At 43.3% G+C, this 19,126-nt stretch overlaps 1 protein-coding gene across 2 annotated transcripts in view; it reads left to right on the forward strand.

Annotated features, from left to right (window-relative positions):
* The window catches only part of SMAP1 (small ArfGAP 1), a 1,000,428-nt gene that overhangs the window by 754,359 nt on the left and 226,943 nt on the right, over positions 1 to 19,126 (forward strand). For both annotated transcript variants that reach the window (XM_086926470.1, XM_086926471.1), the window contains one exon: positions 17,639 to 17,766. In XM_086926470.1, the coding sequence (XP_086782596.1) occupies positions 17,639 to 17,766 (128 nt within the window). The remainder of the gene's footprint in view (positions 1 to 17,638; positions 17,767 to 19,126) is intronic.

A 19,126-nucleotide genomic window follows, 5' to 3' on the forward strand; every position in this document is an offset into this window, starting at 1 on the left:
AAGCCAGAAAAATGGCTCAATGGCAGAAATTCAGGGCCTACTTTGCCAGAGCTGAAAAACGTGTAAGGTACACTACAAAAAGACGTTGGCATAGCATACTTAGGAACGGACTATTCAACCCATTCAGGGTGGGTCTGAAAGAGGACATGTTGACGTTAGACGCAAATGTATTTGCGTCTTCATAGCTGGCACAGGAGGGAAGTTACATGCACTTTAAGCTGGTACATGGAGTCGGTGGGGTACACGCTAGGGAACACAATCTTGACCATAAAATTTATATTTCCTCAGGGTTGAACCTGGTCTCCGGAAGAAGGGAGTTCCAGTGAAAGTTTGCTTTTCGGTAGACACACAAGGGTTGCACTACCATAGTCTAGTGTACTTATCACAAGTGATTGCCCAATGTTGGGAGATCTGCTGTGGGAAGGAAAGGTTTTAGTTTCCTTAATGCATGTAGTTGGTGGTTAGCTCCTCTGGTGGCAGCCCGATGTGATTTTGCATGGAAAGCGCACAGTCCAAGATTATTTCTAGGGATTTAGCGGAGTAAATGATGTGTGCGGGACAGTTCAAGGCAGTAAGATGTGGGAGCCAGTCTTTGTTACTAGGGGCGAACTTGGCAGTGAGATTCTATTTTGAGGGCATTAAGTATTGAGGTGGTCATGAGTCAGCCAATGTTGTGTTTTAGTCAAGGTGATATGAAGGATGCTGATGTCCTCAGTAGATGCAATTTTCATTTAGAGTTTAGAAATATCTGCATACTTATGGTAGAGATGTGAGAGAGTTCGAGGATTTCAGTCAGGTGTTCCATGTACAGGTTGAACAATCTCTGGGAGAGAGTGGAACCTTGGGGGACACCTAGCATAACTGCCGGATGACTGGAAAGAGTGAGGTTGATTAGAAACAGCTGAGATCTGTTTTGAAAAAATTATGCAAACTATTTTAGCTCAGTACCTGTGAGATCCATTCTTAGTTCTAATAGGTTCAGAAGGGTTTCATGATTGACTGCGTCGAACACCACTGACAGGTCCATAGTATCAGTAAGTAAGATTCATTCTGATCGAGTGAGCATAGAGCATAGTCAATAATGTGGATAAGGGCAGTTTTGGTGATTTGGTTCATTCTGAAAACATATTGGTATTGATAGAGTAGTTGTATTGCTTGATGTGATTGCGATGCTGTAGCTGCACACAATTTTCAAAAAGGATGGCCAAAGTTGGAATTTTGGAGACAAGACTCTAGTTGTTGGGGTCAGGCTTGTTGGAGTTGGTTTTATTTGAAGATAGGACTAACCTGACCACTTTTTAGCAGTCAGGTATGGAGCCTTGGGTCAGAGAGGCATTGATATTCGTAGTCCATAAGGGGAGTAGGAGGTGAATGCACTCATTGAGGAGTTTGGATAATTAAAGTTGTTGGTGGATTTCAGAGAAGTTAGACGTTTTGTTGTTTCATTTTCATCAAAAGTGTTAATGACTTAGGCTGCATTGTTTTTAGGCTTTTGGGGAGAGGTGATCGGGTATTCTTGAACATGATGTAAAGAATGTGTGGGAGGTATGCACAGTAAGAGCTTCAAGGCGCTCTGTATCTCAGTGGGGATTAGCGTGTTTTTCTCAGCAAAGAAGAGTGCAAAATGTACGCAAGTTGGTTTGGTTATTCTGTCTAGTGATGGAGCATTGCTTTTCCAGCTCGTTTGGTTTTTGACCATTTTGAACAGTTTTTTGGATGATTAATTGCTGTATCGAGTTGGTTTTGAATGAATGCTGCTTTGGAATTTCTTATTTGCCTATTTCAGGTCTTTGCTGTAGACGTTTGATGTTAAGCATAGAAAGGGTGTTTATCCAAGCTGATTCCGCAAGTCTGAGGCATTGGTGTTCCTTATTTAGGTTGCAGTTGAACCAAGGGTTGGATCTTTTGAATAGGACTCTCTTTAGTTGTTTGGGGGCAATGATGATATCCATGACTTTTTACATGAAGTTGATGTAGTGAGCAGTGAGGTCATAAGCGTCATGCATGATAGAGGGGGGAGCAGGATGTGGTTACTAGTAGCAGACAATGTAAATGGGTTGATGTTATGGGTGTCTCTGACCCAATGTTTAGCTTTCATTGGTTGGGTCTTTCAGATATGAAGAAGTAGATGCAGTAGTGGTCAGTCCAATCACAGGGAAGGATGGAATCGATTTGAACGGTGTCTTAATTTGAGATGATTAAACTAAAGTGACATCTTTGTTATGGGTAGGGCTGTTGCATGCTTGGCTAAGGTTGAGGTCCAGGAGGAAGGATTTAAAACTGTTCACCAAAGGGTCACTGGAATTTTTCCAGTGAATGTTGAAGTTGCCAAGAATAATCTGGTTGTTACGCTCTAACCTATTGGAGGAGTTGATCTCCATGAGCTGATCAATGAATGTGTGGGTATCACCACAAGGGTGGTAATCATGTGAAGAGAGTACGTTGCTTTTGAAGTTGATGTGAAGGTATTCGCGGGAGGGCAGTGATGGAGAATGTGTGTGAATCATGGATAGCGTGGACCTGTGTATACAGGCTCGTCCACCCCCGAAGAGGCGTGAACGATCTAGTCTGATGATGTCATGACTGGGTGGGACTAATGTCAAGAATTGGGGAGGAGGGTTCGTTCAGCCACGTTTTAATGAATATAAGGATGTCAAGTATAAGTTCAGCTATCTCAGCTATTTGTTTCACAGCTGAGCAATAATTGAGTAACCAGCATTTAAGGAATGTTTTAGTGGTAGTACTAGAAGTGTGTGATATGGGAACCTGTTTGAGGTTCTTGTTATTAATATATCTAGAGCTAGGGTCGGATTCCCTAGAAGGGTGAGTGATAGTTTGAATTTTTCCAGCAGGTACCACTTGGACAATTGGAGCCTGGTTGTTAGACCTGTCTGGCTTTTTGGCGAAGTCCCTCCTAATTTTTATTTATTTTGTCCCCTTTTTGCCCCTCAAACCCTTATTAATTTTTGTGTCTACTGACTTTTTGTAGGTGTTGGCCAGGGGGATAGGTGTTCCCTCTCCCCCTCATAGTTTTTTACCTCAGGTCCAGAGGCCTGTTCTGACAGGAAAGTTGGCACCACCTAAAATGGTGGCCACCAACTGCCCCAACTGTCACCAACAGAACTTGGCCATAGCCTAACATAGGGCATTCCAGAACCTTCTGGACCACTGAAGGGCAGCCTATATAAGGCGGAATGCGGGGCAGCCATTTTGTCTACCTGTGGAAGTCAGCTGGAGGACAGGTGGTAGCTAAGGGTGGGAAAAGGTTAGACTTAGGGTTGACCTCCTGAACTGGGAAGCTGCCTATTTGGTCCAACCCCCAACTCCCCTGTTAGTTATTTGTCTTGGCCCCGCTGTGGGAAGTTACTGGAGACCCTGGGCGCCTAGCTGACCCCTTGTCTAAAATCATACAGGGACAGCTTCAGGAGAAGGAGACTGCGGCGCTGTGGTGTGCAGTCCTCTGCCCAGTATAAAGAGTCCAGAGACTGGTAAATTGCCTAGGTTGTTCCCCACTTCATAATCCCCTGGAGCGTCATCTCTCACCTGTTGTGGTGGAGCGCCACTGAGGAGAGCAGCTGACCGGTCGCTGGAGTGCCGGGCGAAGGGAGCCGATTTCTGTGGGCAGCGCTTGCCCCGGGATCCACTGAGCTTGAGAGACTTCTCTCTGTGGACGGGACCCCCGGAGCGCCTTCCGCGCTGCTGGCGCATTGCCTGGAAGTGGATTGTGACCCTTGGAGAGGGAAGGGCGAGACACTCCGCAAAAGCGCCTTCGCGCATGCCCGTTGAAGCGAGCGTAGACCCAACAGGAGGGGCCTAGGACCGAGCAGGCCCAGGCGAGTAGTGTCCTTGCTGGGAGCGGCCGCCGGGAGAGGCGGGAGTAGAGCGGGCGCTTCCGCGCATGTCCGGCGAGGGAGCGTCTGACAGGAGGAGAAGCGCCGACAGGAAGTGTCTCCGGGAAGCGTCTCCGTGGAGCGTCTGACGACCGCTCTGCACGACGTGGGACAGATCCTTCCTGTGGCGGAATCACCGCGACTGCGGCCCGAACTGAAGTGAAGAGGGCCTCCGCTCCGCTGCATGGGAGCGAGGAGGCCGAGCGCCTGAGGTGAAGTGTATGAGCGCTGAGGGGGTGAGCGGAGGAATTGCCGGCTGACCGCCTATGCAAGTAAGCTGGGAAGAGTGAGGGAGGGCGAGGGAGCTCCGGTAAGGTCTCCTGCTCGTCTGGTTTCCTCCCCCACTCAGTGCCGAACTAAGCGAGGAGAAAGAGGGAGGAGGGCCTAAGGAACAAGTAAACTAACTGTCTTCAAGACCCCTGATATCTAACAGGTTGAGACAGCTTGTTTTTCCCCCCCTCTGATGGAGTAAGGTTGTACAGTAATGACTATTGGTAACTGAATATTAACCTGTGCCACAGCCAAGCGCGCACTCGATATTTCTAGAACCAAGTGCAGAGTGATCAAGGGTAACTGAATAATAACCTGTGCAACAGTCAGAAACGTAATTGATTTATTAAACCAGGTGAAGGGTACAGGTCAAATGTAGAAACTATGCCTAATTAAATGCTAGAAACGCTAGTAATGCAAAGTAGTTGACTAAGGTGAGCACCTTGGCAGAGTCTGAATTAACTTCCTGATTGATAAGAATTGTGCTTTCATCTCCAAGAGTAAACCTGCATAAGATGTCAATTTGGTAAATGTGAAAGTCTAAGGGATTTACAAATTGAATGTATTGCGTTGAAATTCTCTTTCCACAGTCAAGCAGGTGTGATAAGTCCTTCTGAACTAAATGTAAATTTCCTTGTGTGAATACTGAGAGATAAAGCCAGAGAGAATATTATTTTTATATAAAGCAGTACGTATTTTCCCATAATTTTGGTGTAGTGTTTTCTTTTGAGTGCTATTGCGTGGAATTACTTCTGGGTGGACTGCAACCTTTACACTGTGCCTCTGTTATGCTAGTCTTGCCCTAGGCCAGGCTACCTAATTCCAACACTGGTTATAAGTGGGGAGGAGGGAGAGGATATCATTATTCAATAGCTCTCTGACTAGCCTATTGTGTCCGGAATAATGGTCAAGATTTGGTTTGCAACTCCATCTGGGTTGTGGTACACCGGTATTGGCAGGGCTGGCACCAGAGTAGCATTTGGGGGTTGTGATGATGTACGCACCAAGTATGTTCTAGGTTGGAGGTGATATGTACTACTTTAATTATGTCAGGCCTTATCTGCAGTAAATCAGATTTTACGTTACCCATTGTAGAATGAGTGTTGCGGCTCCTAAAGCGGTTCTGACTGATTGGAGCACTTGGATATAGTGAACTATTCGAGTCAGAATAATATTTGGGGGTGCAAACGTAGGTAGAATACACTGTCGCAGTCCTGGTAATGGCTGGTTGATAGGGACTGGGGCATGTACTATTCTGGGTGATGGCAGAGTTTGTATATGCTTCTTTATCGAGATGGTAGGAAGTGTTGGAGGAATGCTGCTGTCGTAAGGCTTTTCCAGAATTATCAATTGGGGAAAGAGTAAGATGTACTGCAATTAAACCCTTGGAGGAGTTGGTGTCCAGTGAGAGAGTTGGGAAGGGAGATTTTGAGGGATGGGGAGATGTTGCATGGAGAAGAGCCAGTGGGTTGTTTTCTGGAGGATGGGCGGAGCAGTGGCCAAGTCTAATTTGTTCTTGATTTAGGTGAAGAAATTGACAAAGACTTACACGTTGCAATCTAAAAAGATTGAATGAGCATGGTGCTGTTGTTCTAGATGGAGATGGTGGCTTCTGCATTGTACAAAGGAGAGAGAACGATAGGGAGTTTCTGGCCATGTGGAATTTCCTTGAAGGTTGTGGTATAGAGCAGAGACAATAACACTTTCCTCCATTTAAAACGCCGATTGGTAATGAAGGTGAGGCAATTCAATATATTACCCTTGTTGTAGCAGAAGTAGGGTTCTGTGATTAGAGTTTCTTTATTTAGTTTAAAATGTTATGTTTGAGATTTTTATTGGTTTTTGGATAGTTTAGGAGGGTAGTTTATTCTGAACAAGTTGATTCCTGGTGTGGACAAAAGGCATTCATCTTATTTATTTATTTTAGTTATTGGATTTGTAAGGTGCTCAGCTACCCAAAAAGGGTTTCCCGGCACCATAGCGGACAGAGAGCAAGAGCGTGGGGCAGTAAGATGGAATTATTGATCAAAAAGCCAGATCTTAAGAGTTTTGCGAAAGTGGGTATAGTTAGTTTCTTTACGAATGTTAGAAGGCAGAGTATTCCAGAGGGAAGGGCCAAGGTAGGAGAAAGATCTCCCCCCACCACCCCTCCCTCCCCCCCCCATTCTGGAAAGTTTGACCCTGGGTGCAACAAAGATGCCCATGGTTTTAGATCGTAAGTGACGGGAAGGATCATAGGGGCGGACAAGTGCTTGGAGATATTGAGGGGCAGTGCCTGCCTTGATTTTAAACATGTAGCTCAGGGCTTTGAACTTAATACGGTTCTCCACCCTGAGCCAATGTAAGTCCCGCAGGTGTCCAGAAATGGGAGAGGCCCTGGGGATTCTGCAGAGGAGTCTTGCTGCAGAATTCTGGACTGCCTGAAGTCTGCGGATCACGGCCTTATTAGAGCCCAGCTATAGGATGTTGCCATAGTCAAGCCGTGAAGTAACGAGGGCATGGACCACGGTTTTTTGAGTGGAGATAGGCAACATCCATAGAATTTTCCTGAGCCATTTCAGGATGGTAAAGCATAACGATGTTACTTTAACGGTTTGCTTGTAGGTGGACAGTGAGTCGTCAACAATGACGCCCAGGTTCCGAACATGGCTAGTTGGTTTGGGGAGGTTGCCCATCTCATCCGGCCAGAGAGAAGGACACCAAAGGTTTTTCTGCTTACCTAAGATGATAACCTCAATCTTCTCACCATAAAGCTTCAGGTGATTTTGGGTCATCCAATTGGAAATGTTACTGAGGCCTTGTTTTAGACAGGAGGGTGCCAGGGAGTTGGAATTAGAGAGGGAAAAAATAATCTGAGAATCGTCAACGTACGTGAAAAGAGTTAGACCGGCCTGGTCCGCGATGTCAGCCAAAGGTCTTACGTACAGGTTGAATAGCAGTGGGCTAAGGATCGGGCCCTGAGGCACCCCATGAGGTGATGTGTGAGTTTTAGAGCAAGCTGTGGCTAAAAAAAATTGAAATGTACGAGTGTCCAAAAAGGAAATCAACCAATCCAGAGGATTGGTTGATTTCCATGCCAAAGGATCTTAGAGTGTGAATAAGCTGTGTATGAGAGATGGTATCGATAGCCGCACTAAGGTCCATCTTATTGTCTTTGGATGATTCCATGCTGGCTGATGAAGTGATGGAAAGCAAGTGGGCGCCCAGTGGGGACCTTTTCCAAGATGGCTGCCTTTTTGAAAGCAGGAGTGGAAGCTACAATAAAGAGAAGTTGGGAAGGCCCTTTTTCGTTTTAGTTACCTAATAGGTTAAGGTAGTCCTTTGTCAGTTTCTATGAAGGTTGATGTGCAAAGGCTCATGTGAAAGCAAATAAGGAGCCATCTTTGGTGGCAAAAAGCGTAGGAAGTAATAGAATACAACATCGACAAGATAGGGTAAACAATTGTCTAGGGGAAGGAATTTCAGAACATTGTATCAATATATGTTAATATATGTCAACAAAAATACCAATAAAGGGCTCATTCGGTTAGGAGGCATGTGTGAGAGATTTGAGGCGAAAAAAAGACAATGTTTCCGCCTAAGGGTCTCCAGCTGCCAAACATAAACAATACCTCATCCCAGATAGACACGTAGTATATCCTTACCACCCTCCTACTTACAGTTGCTACACTTTGTGCATAGCTAGGATTTTTCACAGTTCCTATGACAATGATGTCAGTACACCCACTCTAAAATTGTTGCAGCACCATTGGTGCACAGGTGCTTAACTGTGTCCACCAGTACAGTTATAAAACAAACCCTTCCAAGTATTCCCAAGCAACACTCTGAGTGAACCTTCCAGTATTTTGTGTTGCGGTTTTATTAACTTCACAAAACAATTACAACAGATAATGTGCTAACTAGATGTTATAATACACAATCATTTGACTTGTGTATGACTTTCACGCGTAAAATGAGATGCATTTCTGTGTCCTAACTGCCAGTGTTGCTGAATTTGTATTTGCGGTGCCAGGTTAAGTCGCGGAGTTGGCTTTGGGCAAAAACTATATATATATTTAACAAAATCCATCTCCCACAGAAACTATGGCAGAATGTTAAAATTCAGCATTCATTTATTCAGTCAGGTTGCCCTCAATCCCAGAGGCAAAGAGATACGCGTTTCGGCTTTCAAGAAGCCTTCATCAATCTAGTTTGGCGCCAGAATACAAACACATTAAATAGCCCTTCCCATTGGATCACTTAATAAACATAGAAAGCATACTCTCGAGTATACAGTCAACGTGCAACTCAGAATGCGCCATAACATAATATACTACAACTAAAAACCAGCGTTGTTGCAGGTGAGATATACAATATTACAATACATTGCATAATGCAATATTGAGTTTTAGCTGGAAAAATCGTTATGGCAAGAAGTATCAGTAATTAAATGCACATGTAAATATTGAAAACATCCACCATGGTAAAAGATTGGCTTTTAAACTTTGCACCGCCAAACTCATCAACCTGTATAGCCAGATTTACACAATTATGTAAAACATACTTTAAAAATTATGCTGCTCAATGTCACTAATTATACTAAAATGATGACTGCCATTGTCCCGTTTCCAACTCTCCCGGGCTGATAACCCAGGCTCCGAAGTGTGACTTCTGACCATGATTGCACAAACCTGTTGTGTTACTGCCAAAATCCTGATAATACAGTTGTTGTTTTAAAGCTTCATGCGGCACCAGGAACGGATGACTGAACTTCACCATGGGGCCCCGTACATGCAGAGAGTGATGTATTTACTGAAAGCCAAATTGCAAGCACGTGCTATAAAACTCCACGGAACTACCATTCCCATAATGCCACAAAATAGCCACTAGAATAGCAGGCAATCTGAACTGTAAGTTCTTACTGCTAGGTCAATGTCACTGATTGTACTGCCGCACAATCATTGTCATGCCAGTATTTTGATAGAATTTTTGGGAATTTTGTAACTTTCCTTACTGTAGGTTGCAATCATTTGTGGTCGTTCTTCCTTTCCTTGTTCAGTTTGCATAAGCTGTTCTTTGTTTTGTGATTCTGTTATTGTTCCATCTATATTCCCCTTATTCAGTGTTTCCAATCTTGATTTCAATCTTGCTTTTTGTTCCCCCTGTACAATACGTGTTAAAGAGTATCAATTTAGATAAGCACCCCCACAATAATCCCAGCTGAAACATACTAAAAATGAACAATAACAAATAAAGTTATGTTGATATAACTTCATGGCCCATAATGCATTACCCTGAAAGCTAAAGAGTGAGAGTATAAAATGTGGAAATTAAAAAAGGACTAATGTAGAACACTGCCGTGACCAAGAACGTTTGTTCGAAACGCGTAGGAGTTTTGCGCTAGACCTGTGAAAATAAACAAAAATCTACTGCCAAGAAGTGTGTCACGTGATTTCTTGTTTTTGCAATTAAACGGAGACACGCTCCCGGTCTCGAACGCGGGCACCGACATGCTGATTCCCTCTGCGACGGGAACAGTTGAGAGGAAATAAATATATATACATCATGTGATCAAGGGCCACAGTGGCTTCTGCTTCTTTCTGCGAGAGGAGGCGCTTGTATCATATATATATATATATATATGTATATGTATGTATATATGTATATCATCGTCATGTGATCAAGGCTATCTCTAGCCGAAATGCGTCATGGCGGACTGGTGCTGGGCTGAACATTAAATAAAATTAAATTGCACCACTTTGGGTCTCGCTGGTTCCTGTTTGTCGGTGTGGCTGACTGCGCTGCGCTACTTTCGTTGGGAACTGGACATACCTCATATATATATATATATATATATATATATATATATATATATATATATATATATATATTTATATATATATATACCAATGTAGCTCCTCCTCAAGTTTCTAGGCGTCTCAGGTCACAGCCTCGCACACCAGCAAACAAGGGAGACGGACCACAACGAATCAGCATAAGTGAGTTTATTATGTCCACAGAGATCAGCTACACGTTTCTGGCAAGTTATGCCCTTGATCACGCTATATACATGTAGTGAACAAGGCGGGAGCAAGCCGCCGGAACGCGTCTAAGCAGTAAACTGAGCAATTAAATATCGTTTGGATTATGATTCACGGAGTCAGCGCCTTCTTTTGATGAAAAGTTTGGTTTGGTCGATATATATATATATATATATATATATATATATATATATATATATATATATATATATATATATATATATATATATATATATATATATATATATATATATCCATCCATCCATCCTTCCTTCCTTCCTTCCTGGCGGTATATAAATTCCACTACACTATAGGCTATGGTAGAGATCTCTCTACCAAGGCCGGAGGGTGAGAGAGGTATTCCAGGAGGTGGATACGTCCTCCCAAGTCGTTTGTTACTAACCAAAGGTATCCCAACCTGTAAAGGCTCAGAGACTAGCCTCACTTGGGGTCAACCGCTCAGGTGCGGGAAAGGAAGCAATTCCTTCTTGTTAGGTAACCCTCACACACCCTTTGGTGTCATGCTTCATCATAGGGTTCACCCTGACTCCCAAAGGTCAGGGTGGACTCGACCATATTTCAGGGAGCACTTAGGAGAGATAGGCCATGGGGTCTAAAGATAAAAATCCTTCTAAGTTCTCGAGGTATTCATAGAGATGTAGTGGATATTAAAAATACTATCTACAAGGTGTCTTCAGGAGGTGATGGTCCTATGACCCTTGTGTCATGCCAGCATGTTTCAGCCCTTGACAGGGCTTTCTTCAGGGCAAATAGAGTTTCCCTCCCTGGGTCTTAATAAAGGATATTTTCCTATATTTTATTGGTGGGGAAGCAGAAAGCTGCACCCTCGTGATTGGAATGGAGTGTATACTTATCTCTCCATCCAGTATTTTTAAGATATATATCCGCCTGTAAGACAAAAAGTGAGAAGAAACATGCAGTTTTTAACTTACAAACATTTCACCGATGCACTCAGTGTGCTCTCACTCCATTAACTCAGTGATCTGTGACCAGAGAAATAGAGCTCTTAATGGGTGCCACAGTCCTATATGACTGCCACTCGCAGAATGCGGCCAATTCTCGCATTGTTTCTGTAAGTCTTTGAATAGTATGATTTTAAGTCCTTGAATAGTATGATTTTAAGGCACTCCATTACACCAACATCACTATATTGATATATATATATATATATTCACGAGGAACTCCACAACGCCACTTCCAACCACACAGATCGGCGAAGCGCTAAGCAGGAGACGGACCACCAGATTGGATAACAGTTCTTTAATCCAGGTTAGATGTTTTTTGCAGGAAATGCATAACTCGTTTCGGGCTACAAGCCCTTGTTCACATATATAGATATATATATATAATACACACACACACACAACTGTCACCCACCTTGGTACCGATGGTGCTCCTATCGCGAATCCTTATTTGCGCTGATATACATATCACACAATTCTTACCCTATTTAGGAGGATTATTCGTATCTCAAGGGGAGCGTAGAAGGGGTAGCGTTGTAGTCAAACGCTGCACAGTGGTCAGGGTAAAAAATGGTGAAATAAGATGTTAGCAAATAATGTATCCCCATAGTACTTTATCACGTTAGACTAAGGTCCCTTTCCCTTTAGAGGGCTAAGCACTGTCACTTACTTCGTCAAAGGTCCTGCCCCTCATAACACCTACTTTGGTCCCGCATCACCTGGCATTAGTGATTCTCTCTGCTGGGAGCGCAGCTTTTAAAGTTGTGTTCCATGCATCTCTGTGCCAGCCAGGATCAGTCCCCGTCTCAGGCGTGTATGACTCGTGTCACTTCCTGTGAGTGTTCAGCACGACTACAAAAAAGCCTGTGGACTCATGGGAATTGTGGTCCAATGTGAGAATGGGCTTAAAGACCGAGGCGCTGCCACGAGTGTATCCAGTCACTTGCAGCAAGGCCTAAGTAAGATTACCACAGGCCCACAGATTCATGGGAGTTGTGAGGTGTACGTTCCAAATTGATGCACACCGGTACAGTCGTCTATCATTGGAGACAGTGGGTTCATGGGAAATATACACAACGGGGCATCAGTATTGAAGCAAGGTTGATGCGCCTCATCTAGTAAAGGAGTTTACCATTCCCACTCCCTAAAGAGAGTTCGGTTACACCAGTCTGGGAGTATTTAATTCAGAACAAGGCCTTTAATTTAACCATCACCACCACCCAATGGGTCCAATTAATTGTACGGGGTGGGAAAGAGACGGGTTCGAGGCGACAGCACCATCGTTACGTTTTATACGTGTGGAGAGGACATGGGGATCTAAGTCTCTCTCTCTCTACCTGCAGTGCAGTAGATTGCAGGGAATAGAATCATTCAATCCCAGAGTATGTGTCTGGAGTCTATAGACCCAGAGTTGCTCTTTTTTTTAATAATCTCTTGGATATATTGGTCCCATCTTTTATTCTTTCACAGATGGCCCATGGAAGGTCAATATTGGTGTGTCCCTTTTCCACATAGTGGGCAGTGAGTCTGGTGGCAATGATCGCTTGCCTGATAGGACTCTTATGCACACTGACTCGTACTTTTACCTTCCTAGTGGTCATGCTGATGAATTTTCCTCTGCATGGGCAAGTGATCATGTATATTACATTTGTAGTATTACAATTTGTGTGGTCCCTTTTTTCCCATACATACGTCAGACCCAAGCCAACACTCGTATGTTGTCGTGAATTGACATACCACCCAAGAGCCACACAAGTAATGGCCCTTCACCTGCGGTTGGCTCCATAGTGTGAGTTGTGTGTTCTTTTTTGGGTCTTCAACTATCAGTATGGACCAGGGTGTTCCTAATGCTCCTATTTAGTTTAAACGAGAAAATAGGATTCTCAAATGTCATTTTGTTTGAGGTAAGGATATTTCATTAGATGCTAAATATCTCTGCTGCTGAGTGACTGGCAAAGCATGCCTGCTACTCACTTCTACTGAGCAAGAAAGCAGATGGGCAACCCAAAGATCTGCGAAAAAACTGTTAATTTTGTGATTTTTGATAAACACTCCTCTGTTCCTGGCAAAATTATAGCGTGGGAGCAAGGTAACAATGTGAACAGCCAGAACGCAAGCAGCTTTTGTTCACAGAAGTTCTCTTTTTCCTGCTTTGTTTTAGGTCAAACTGCACCATCACATTGTGTGCTAAAATATAGCGCTAAATGACGGATTTGTGTGATTTCAGGTAGTTACGCAAAAGCAAATTACATGAACTTTTCACACCCCTTTGAAGGATCCTGATACTGTGGTGCAAGTTAGCTGTGTTACAACCAAAGTAAACAAATCCTTTTACAGGGCCCTGTCTGAAACAATGGGAAAACTTGCCTTTGGCCAGGGAAGAGTTTTGCGGAAATCTTACTCAACTGTGACTCCCTCAGATAAGTCATACGCAATAGGAATTATGTTATCCATGATCTCCAGTCATCTCATACCGCTGAAGCACTTTGCTGAAGCTATCGTCCCTCATTGGAGCCCCCTTAACTTCATAAAAACGAATTCTTGAGTGCTAATTGTTAGGTAATTTCCCATGTTTGTTTTCTTTTCCCTCTAAGGGCTGCTGGGAAATGTGATTTTACTTTTTCTGCTTGATTTTCAAAACTATCAGTAGGAGAGAAGATCTTACCAATTTCCACATCCCCTTTAAGAGATATTTCCAGTTTCCATGTGCCCAGTATCATGCATTACCATTTTCCACATGCCCAGTGAAAATGTAAACTTTGCACATGCCCAATTAGAGATATTGAAATTGTGTGTGGCCACTGACAGAAACTATTAGTCTGAAGAACCGCAACAGGTATTGGAGGTTTCAGAACACTGGAGGCCATGCAAATTTACTGCAGTTGTCCTGCTTCTACCCACCGTAAAGTATACAGCTAAGAAGTGATTCATTAGGGTCACCAAAAGTCACCTGGTGATACCACACCGTATCCAATTAAGAAACCATGTCTAAAGTTGAGCCAATGGCGGTTGCCGAATCTGACACTCACAATAGCATTATAAAAGTTTGAACCAGGCACCGGGCCCATTTGCTTACTCTCTGGCTTTATGGGAGTGAACCTAAAATCAACCGGAGCTTATATCATTGCTGCCTGGGTGTCAGGAATAGAACATTTCAGTGCCTGTAGTCAAAAACACATTAATCCACCTGGAATGGTTGAGCTCAGGGGTCTGCTGCTGACTAACTTCACTGGAGGTGAGAAAATCAAATCACATGTCTACCTCTGAATGGGTCCCAATCAACTTGTGAAGGTGAACCCTTTGATAGAAGAAGCAGCTTGCAGCAGCATGCCTTCTTGCCTTATTTTGAATAGCCCCGCAGTTCCTGAAGTCTGATTCTCGTCAGCTAGTAAGCATGCAAAGGCGTAACTGAAGTATTCTAATGAAACCTCAAGAAAAGGTCTTTAGTCCAACTGCCAGTAGTGCATTCTCTGCTAGACCCAGTCACCAACTAGGAGAGGAGTTAATAACAGGAGGAACATTTTTTTCCAAATAACCTCCAAGAAATAGTCTTCAGTCTAAAATATCTGCTGACATGGAGTCCAGAAAGCCAGTGTGTCCTCTATAGGCTGATCGTACCTTCTCACCGCTTTTATTAAGGTGCCCACTTGGCACACAGGTGGCAATCTTCACCTGCCATTTCTGCTGGGCCGTATAAAGAAAATTGAAGTAATTAAAGGTACTTGTCCAAAGTAAGTAGCAAATCTTTACTTTAGGCTACCAAAATACTTTCTTTGGAATATTCTGTGGCAGACCAGAATGCTTTGCCATGCTGTGAATGTATCCTTGAAATAGTTAACACACAGTTTTTTTTCAGGCAAATGTTTTCTCTCTGCGTTGTTTCCCCTGTGATTTCTAAGGACAGTCCAGCCCGCTATGCATTATTTGTTGCTACGTCGTGGGACAATGAGTTTATCATACTGCCCTGTCCCTGAGAATAGTCTAGTTATCAAAGTTACTCATCCCTGTGTCCTGAGTCATCCCTAGGTCGTGTGATCGCGTGTTCTGTTGATTAAAAACACGTTTACCACACATATATAAGCAGAGGCAATTTAGCCACTTGGTGCATCTGTTTGTTATTTTAAAAATATTGTGTTGGGAGCTTCATATTATTTTGTATTTTATTTTTTACGCTCCTGCTGCAGCCTTCTATTAACTCTTCCTTCTTTATAACCACATAACCAGGGTTGGCTACCCAAAGTACTCTATCGCTTCGCCTTGTGAAGTACTTGCGCTTTGGGGAATATTCCTTCCTCGTTCACTTTTCCCTTCCCTTCTTTTCTCTCTTTAATTGCATCTCTCCTGCCTCGCCTCCTCTGCACTTAGTGACATTTTTAGGGCAGCCTAAAGTACAACAGAAGAAACAGAAAATAGAATGATCAATGGGGCAGTTAAAATCCATTTTAAAGAGTTACCTTGATACTCCCGATTTGGTGGCTTATTTGTAAACGGTGCTTAAGGAAAGATATATTGATATCAGGGCCTTCAGTAGGGTAGTTAGGCGTGACACACCTGGAGCCTATTGGATGTTGTAGGGTAAGGCAACGCCTGAGCTGAGGGCGTCCTAAGCTCCCCTTTGGAAAGCAGTCTCGTCAGATTGGCCTGAGCTGAGGGCGTCCTAAGCTCCCCTTTGGAAAGCAGTCTCGTCAGATTGCTGTCACTGGGATACTTTCTGGCTGTGCCAGTCAGTTACAAGCTTCCTCATCCCTGGACCTAGCTGATCTCAGCTCATGTCTCACATGTCAGTTTCACCTGCCTCCCCACAGGTGTAATTAAACACAGAAATAGTTACAGTCTCGCTCATGATATAAAAATAACATGCACGTTCATCCGCTATGGGCATCTTGGTGTTGAAAACAGATCTTTACCCAACCAAATAGTACTCATGTTATCACCGCGATAAGATGAAAAGCAGCGTGGCCCTTTCGGGATTCAAACCAACAACTGTGGGATCAAACCAACAGTGACGGCTGGTGCTTTTAAAAAGTGTTGAGGCAGAAAGTTAAATATAAAGTTCAAGCAAACTTGAATTAAACTCGGTGTGGTGGGGGGAGCTAGTGCAGAGTTATATATATATATATATATATATATATATATATATATATAGCCATGTGATCAAGCTTTGTGAAAGGTGAAACGCGTAATGGCGGCGGCAGGCTTGCTGGAGAAAATAAAACACCTTGATTAAGCAAATACTAATGGGTCTGTTCTTTCGTCATTGAAGTTCTGAGCTGGAGCGGCTGTTGCAGTTCGAGTGGCGAATTTACGTATATATATATATATATATATATATATATATATATTTTTTTTTTTAAGAAAAGTGAAAATGTACTCACAAAGACTCAGCACTCTCCCTACAGTCCCTCATGCACATCACTTATACAGACACACCACCCTGCACCCGCAGACGCACTCTGCTTCATTCACTTTACACTTAAACAAGCACACCACTCACCCTGCACTGACAAGGGCACATCACTCATCCAGGACATTCACACCACTCACTCCGCACTCATGAGGCATGCCGCTCATTCAGTGAACTCGTACAATCACACATCTCACTCTGCGCTCACACAGGCACACCATTCACAACACTCATGCAGGCACACCCTTCAGCCGAACAGTCTTACCACTCACTCAGTGGACTCTCATTACTCACGCTGCACTCATACATCGACACTGCAGACCCTGCACTCATATAGTCACACAACTCACTCTGCACACACACAGGCTCATCACTTACCCACTGGACTCTCATTACTCCCCATGCACTTCCACATAGGCACCACTGACCCTGCACTCATTCAGACACTGCTGACCCTGCACTCATATAGTCGTGCAACTCACTCTGCAGTAGTGCACTCTGCAGTAGTACATTCACAGCCTTCACCCTGCACTCATACAGTCTTACCATTCACTCAATGGATTCTCATCACTCACCCTGCCAAACAAGTTTCAGGTTACTGCTGTTAAAGCAGCTCAGTGGGGTTTTCTTTTTATTATTTGTTAGTAGGGCATCGCCCTATTACTTTGCACTTTAATACCAACTGTCCCTGCACACTGAACTCCTGAAGTGAATGCTTTAGTTCACTATGCCTTCGGACCAGGATGATCATCCTATTTAACACCTCATCTCTTTTAGGAGTCAGTCTGGGAATTTGATAACCATCAACCGTATACACAATGTAGAGAGGTTATGTTAAAAACGTCCCTGTTTACCTTATCTGTAGACACTATGAAATGAAAGCATTAAATGTGAATTCTAAAACATGTATCTTAGCATTTTTGTTGGTTTTCAAGGCCCCATGTTCAACTAATGCTTTTTTTAAAATTCTACCAATGTTTTAAACTGATGTGTAAAGTTTTTGGTGTGTTGTATATGTTCTGGCATGGGTTATAATTCTCCGTCACATCGTTTATGTGCTTTAATTTGTAGATGGTCCAGCAGAAGCACATGTTACAAATGGAAGTACCACTAGTGCAGCTTCACTGAATGATGACTTGGACATATTTGGTCCTATGATGTCTAATCCTTTACCAGCATCCTCCGCTCCCACAACCCAGGTACGTTTTTAAGTTTATAAAAGCAGATAAATTTTTTACCTGTAGTGTGCACATTGTGTTTTTTATTTTCTTTAAAGTTTCAGCTTCTATAATACTTGACTAGATGGTGGTGGTATGAAATATTAATTTGCTTTTATATGTCATAATCTTCGTTCAGTTCATAATCTTTATTTCGGTCACCAAGATCATAAAAGACAGTCGACCGGGTCAACCTGCTTAGTGTATCTGACCTCTGCTTCATAGTGTTTGGCCTGAAATTGCATATAGATCCTGGTCTACATGTTTTTTTTCTCCATAGTGCTTGACTTTTTCTTAGCATTTTTTAACTTAAAACTTTAAAAAATCATCTCTAGTTCCCCTTTACTATTTTGAGGAGCTGGTGTCTTTTTGCTCCTAAAATGTTTATCTGTTTTTCTTCATTAGTTTGGAACTTGTATTGTGTTGTGCTATTTACTTTGAAATTGTTGATACTGCTTGACCTAAGCGCTACTTCTCAGGGGGGGGAGGGGGGGGGGGGGAGGGGGGGGGGAGGGGGGGGGGAAGGGGGGGGGGAGGGGGGGGTGTTGTCTACTACTTGTGTCATAGCTACCAGGAGTTGAGCTTGAGCAGAGATTCTCACAGGACTGTGTTTGACCTAACAGCAGTTGTATTATTGAATCGAAATTTGCCTAGCTAGTGTAACGGTAAGTTTCAATTCTATTAAGGACACGGAGGCGAGGATTATGCTTTTCTTTCTCCGCCATTTATTAACAATACAAAATCACAGCAGCCCAAGAAAAGCTCTTAAAGGAACACAATTATCTTTTTCCAAGAAAACTTGAGAAAAAACACCAAGTATCATAAATTTAGCACAAAAGTCTCTGAAACAAACTACAAGTCCCAGTAATCCAACTTGTAAGGACCCGAGGATAGTCCCTTCACAGTGTCCATTATCCCTAGATAGGAAGTCCCCTCTCTCTGTCCTTCCTCTTTCTTCGCGAATTACGCTTCATCTTCACTGGTCCTGCTTGGCACCGTCATTTCCTAGTGGAAAAACACAACCACGTCAGCGTTGTACAACAAGATGCATGTCAGCAAACAGAAGCAGAGACAACCTCAGACATGAATCCAACAGTACAGAAAACTAGAAAACCTACGTACTTACTGAAATACGGGTGGGACGTCACATGTGGACGATCTGGGTGGGATAATCCTCGCCTCCGTGTCCTTAATACCGTTACACTAGCTGGGCAAATTTCGATTCTATGGCAGGACCGGAGGCTCGGATTATGCTAGTTTAAAGCTTACTCACCACCAAACGGGCAACATTCACCACTGGTTTGAAGTAAAACTTCTTGAAAGTGGACTCTGAGGACCAATC

Source organism: Lissotriton vulgaris, chromosome 6 (assembly GCF_964263255.1).
Source record: "Lissotriton vulgaris chromosome 6, aLisVul1.2, whole genome shotgun sequence".
Classification (NCBI taxonomy): Eukaryota; Metazoa; Chordata; class Amphibia; order Caudata; family Salamandridae; genus Lissotriton; species Lissotriton vulgaris.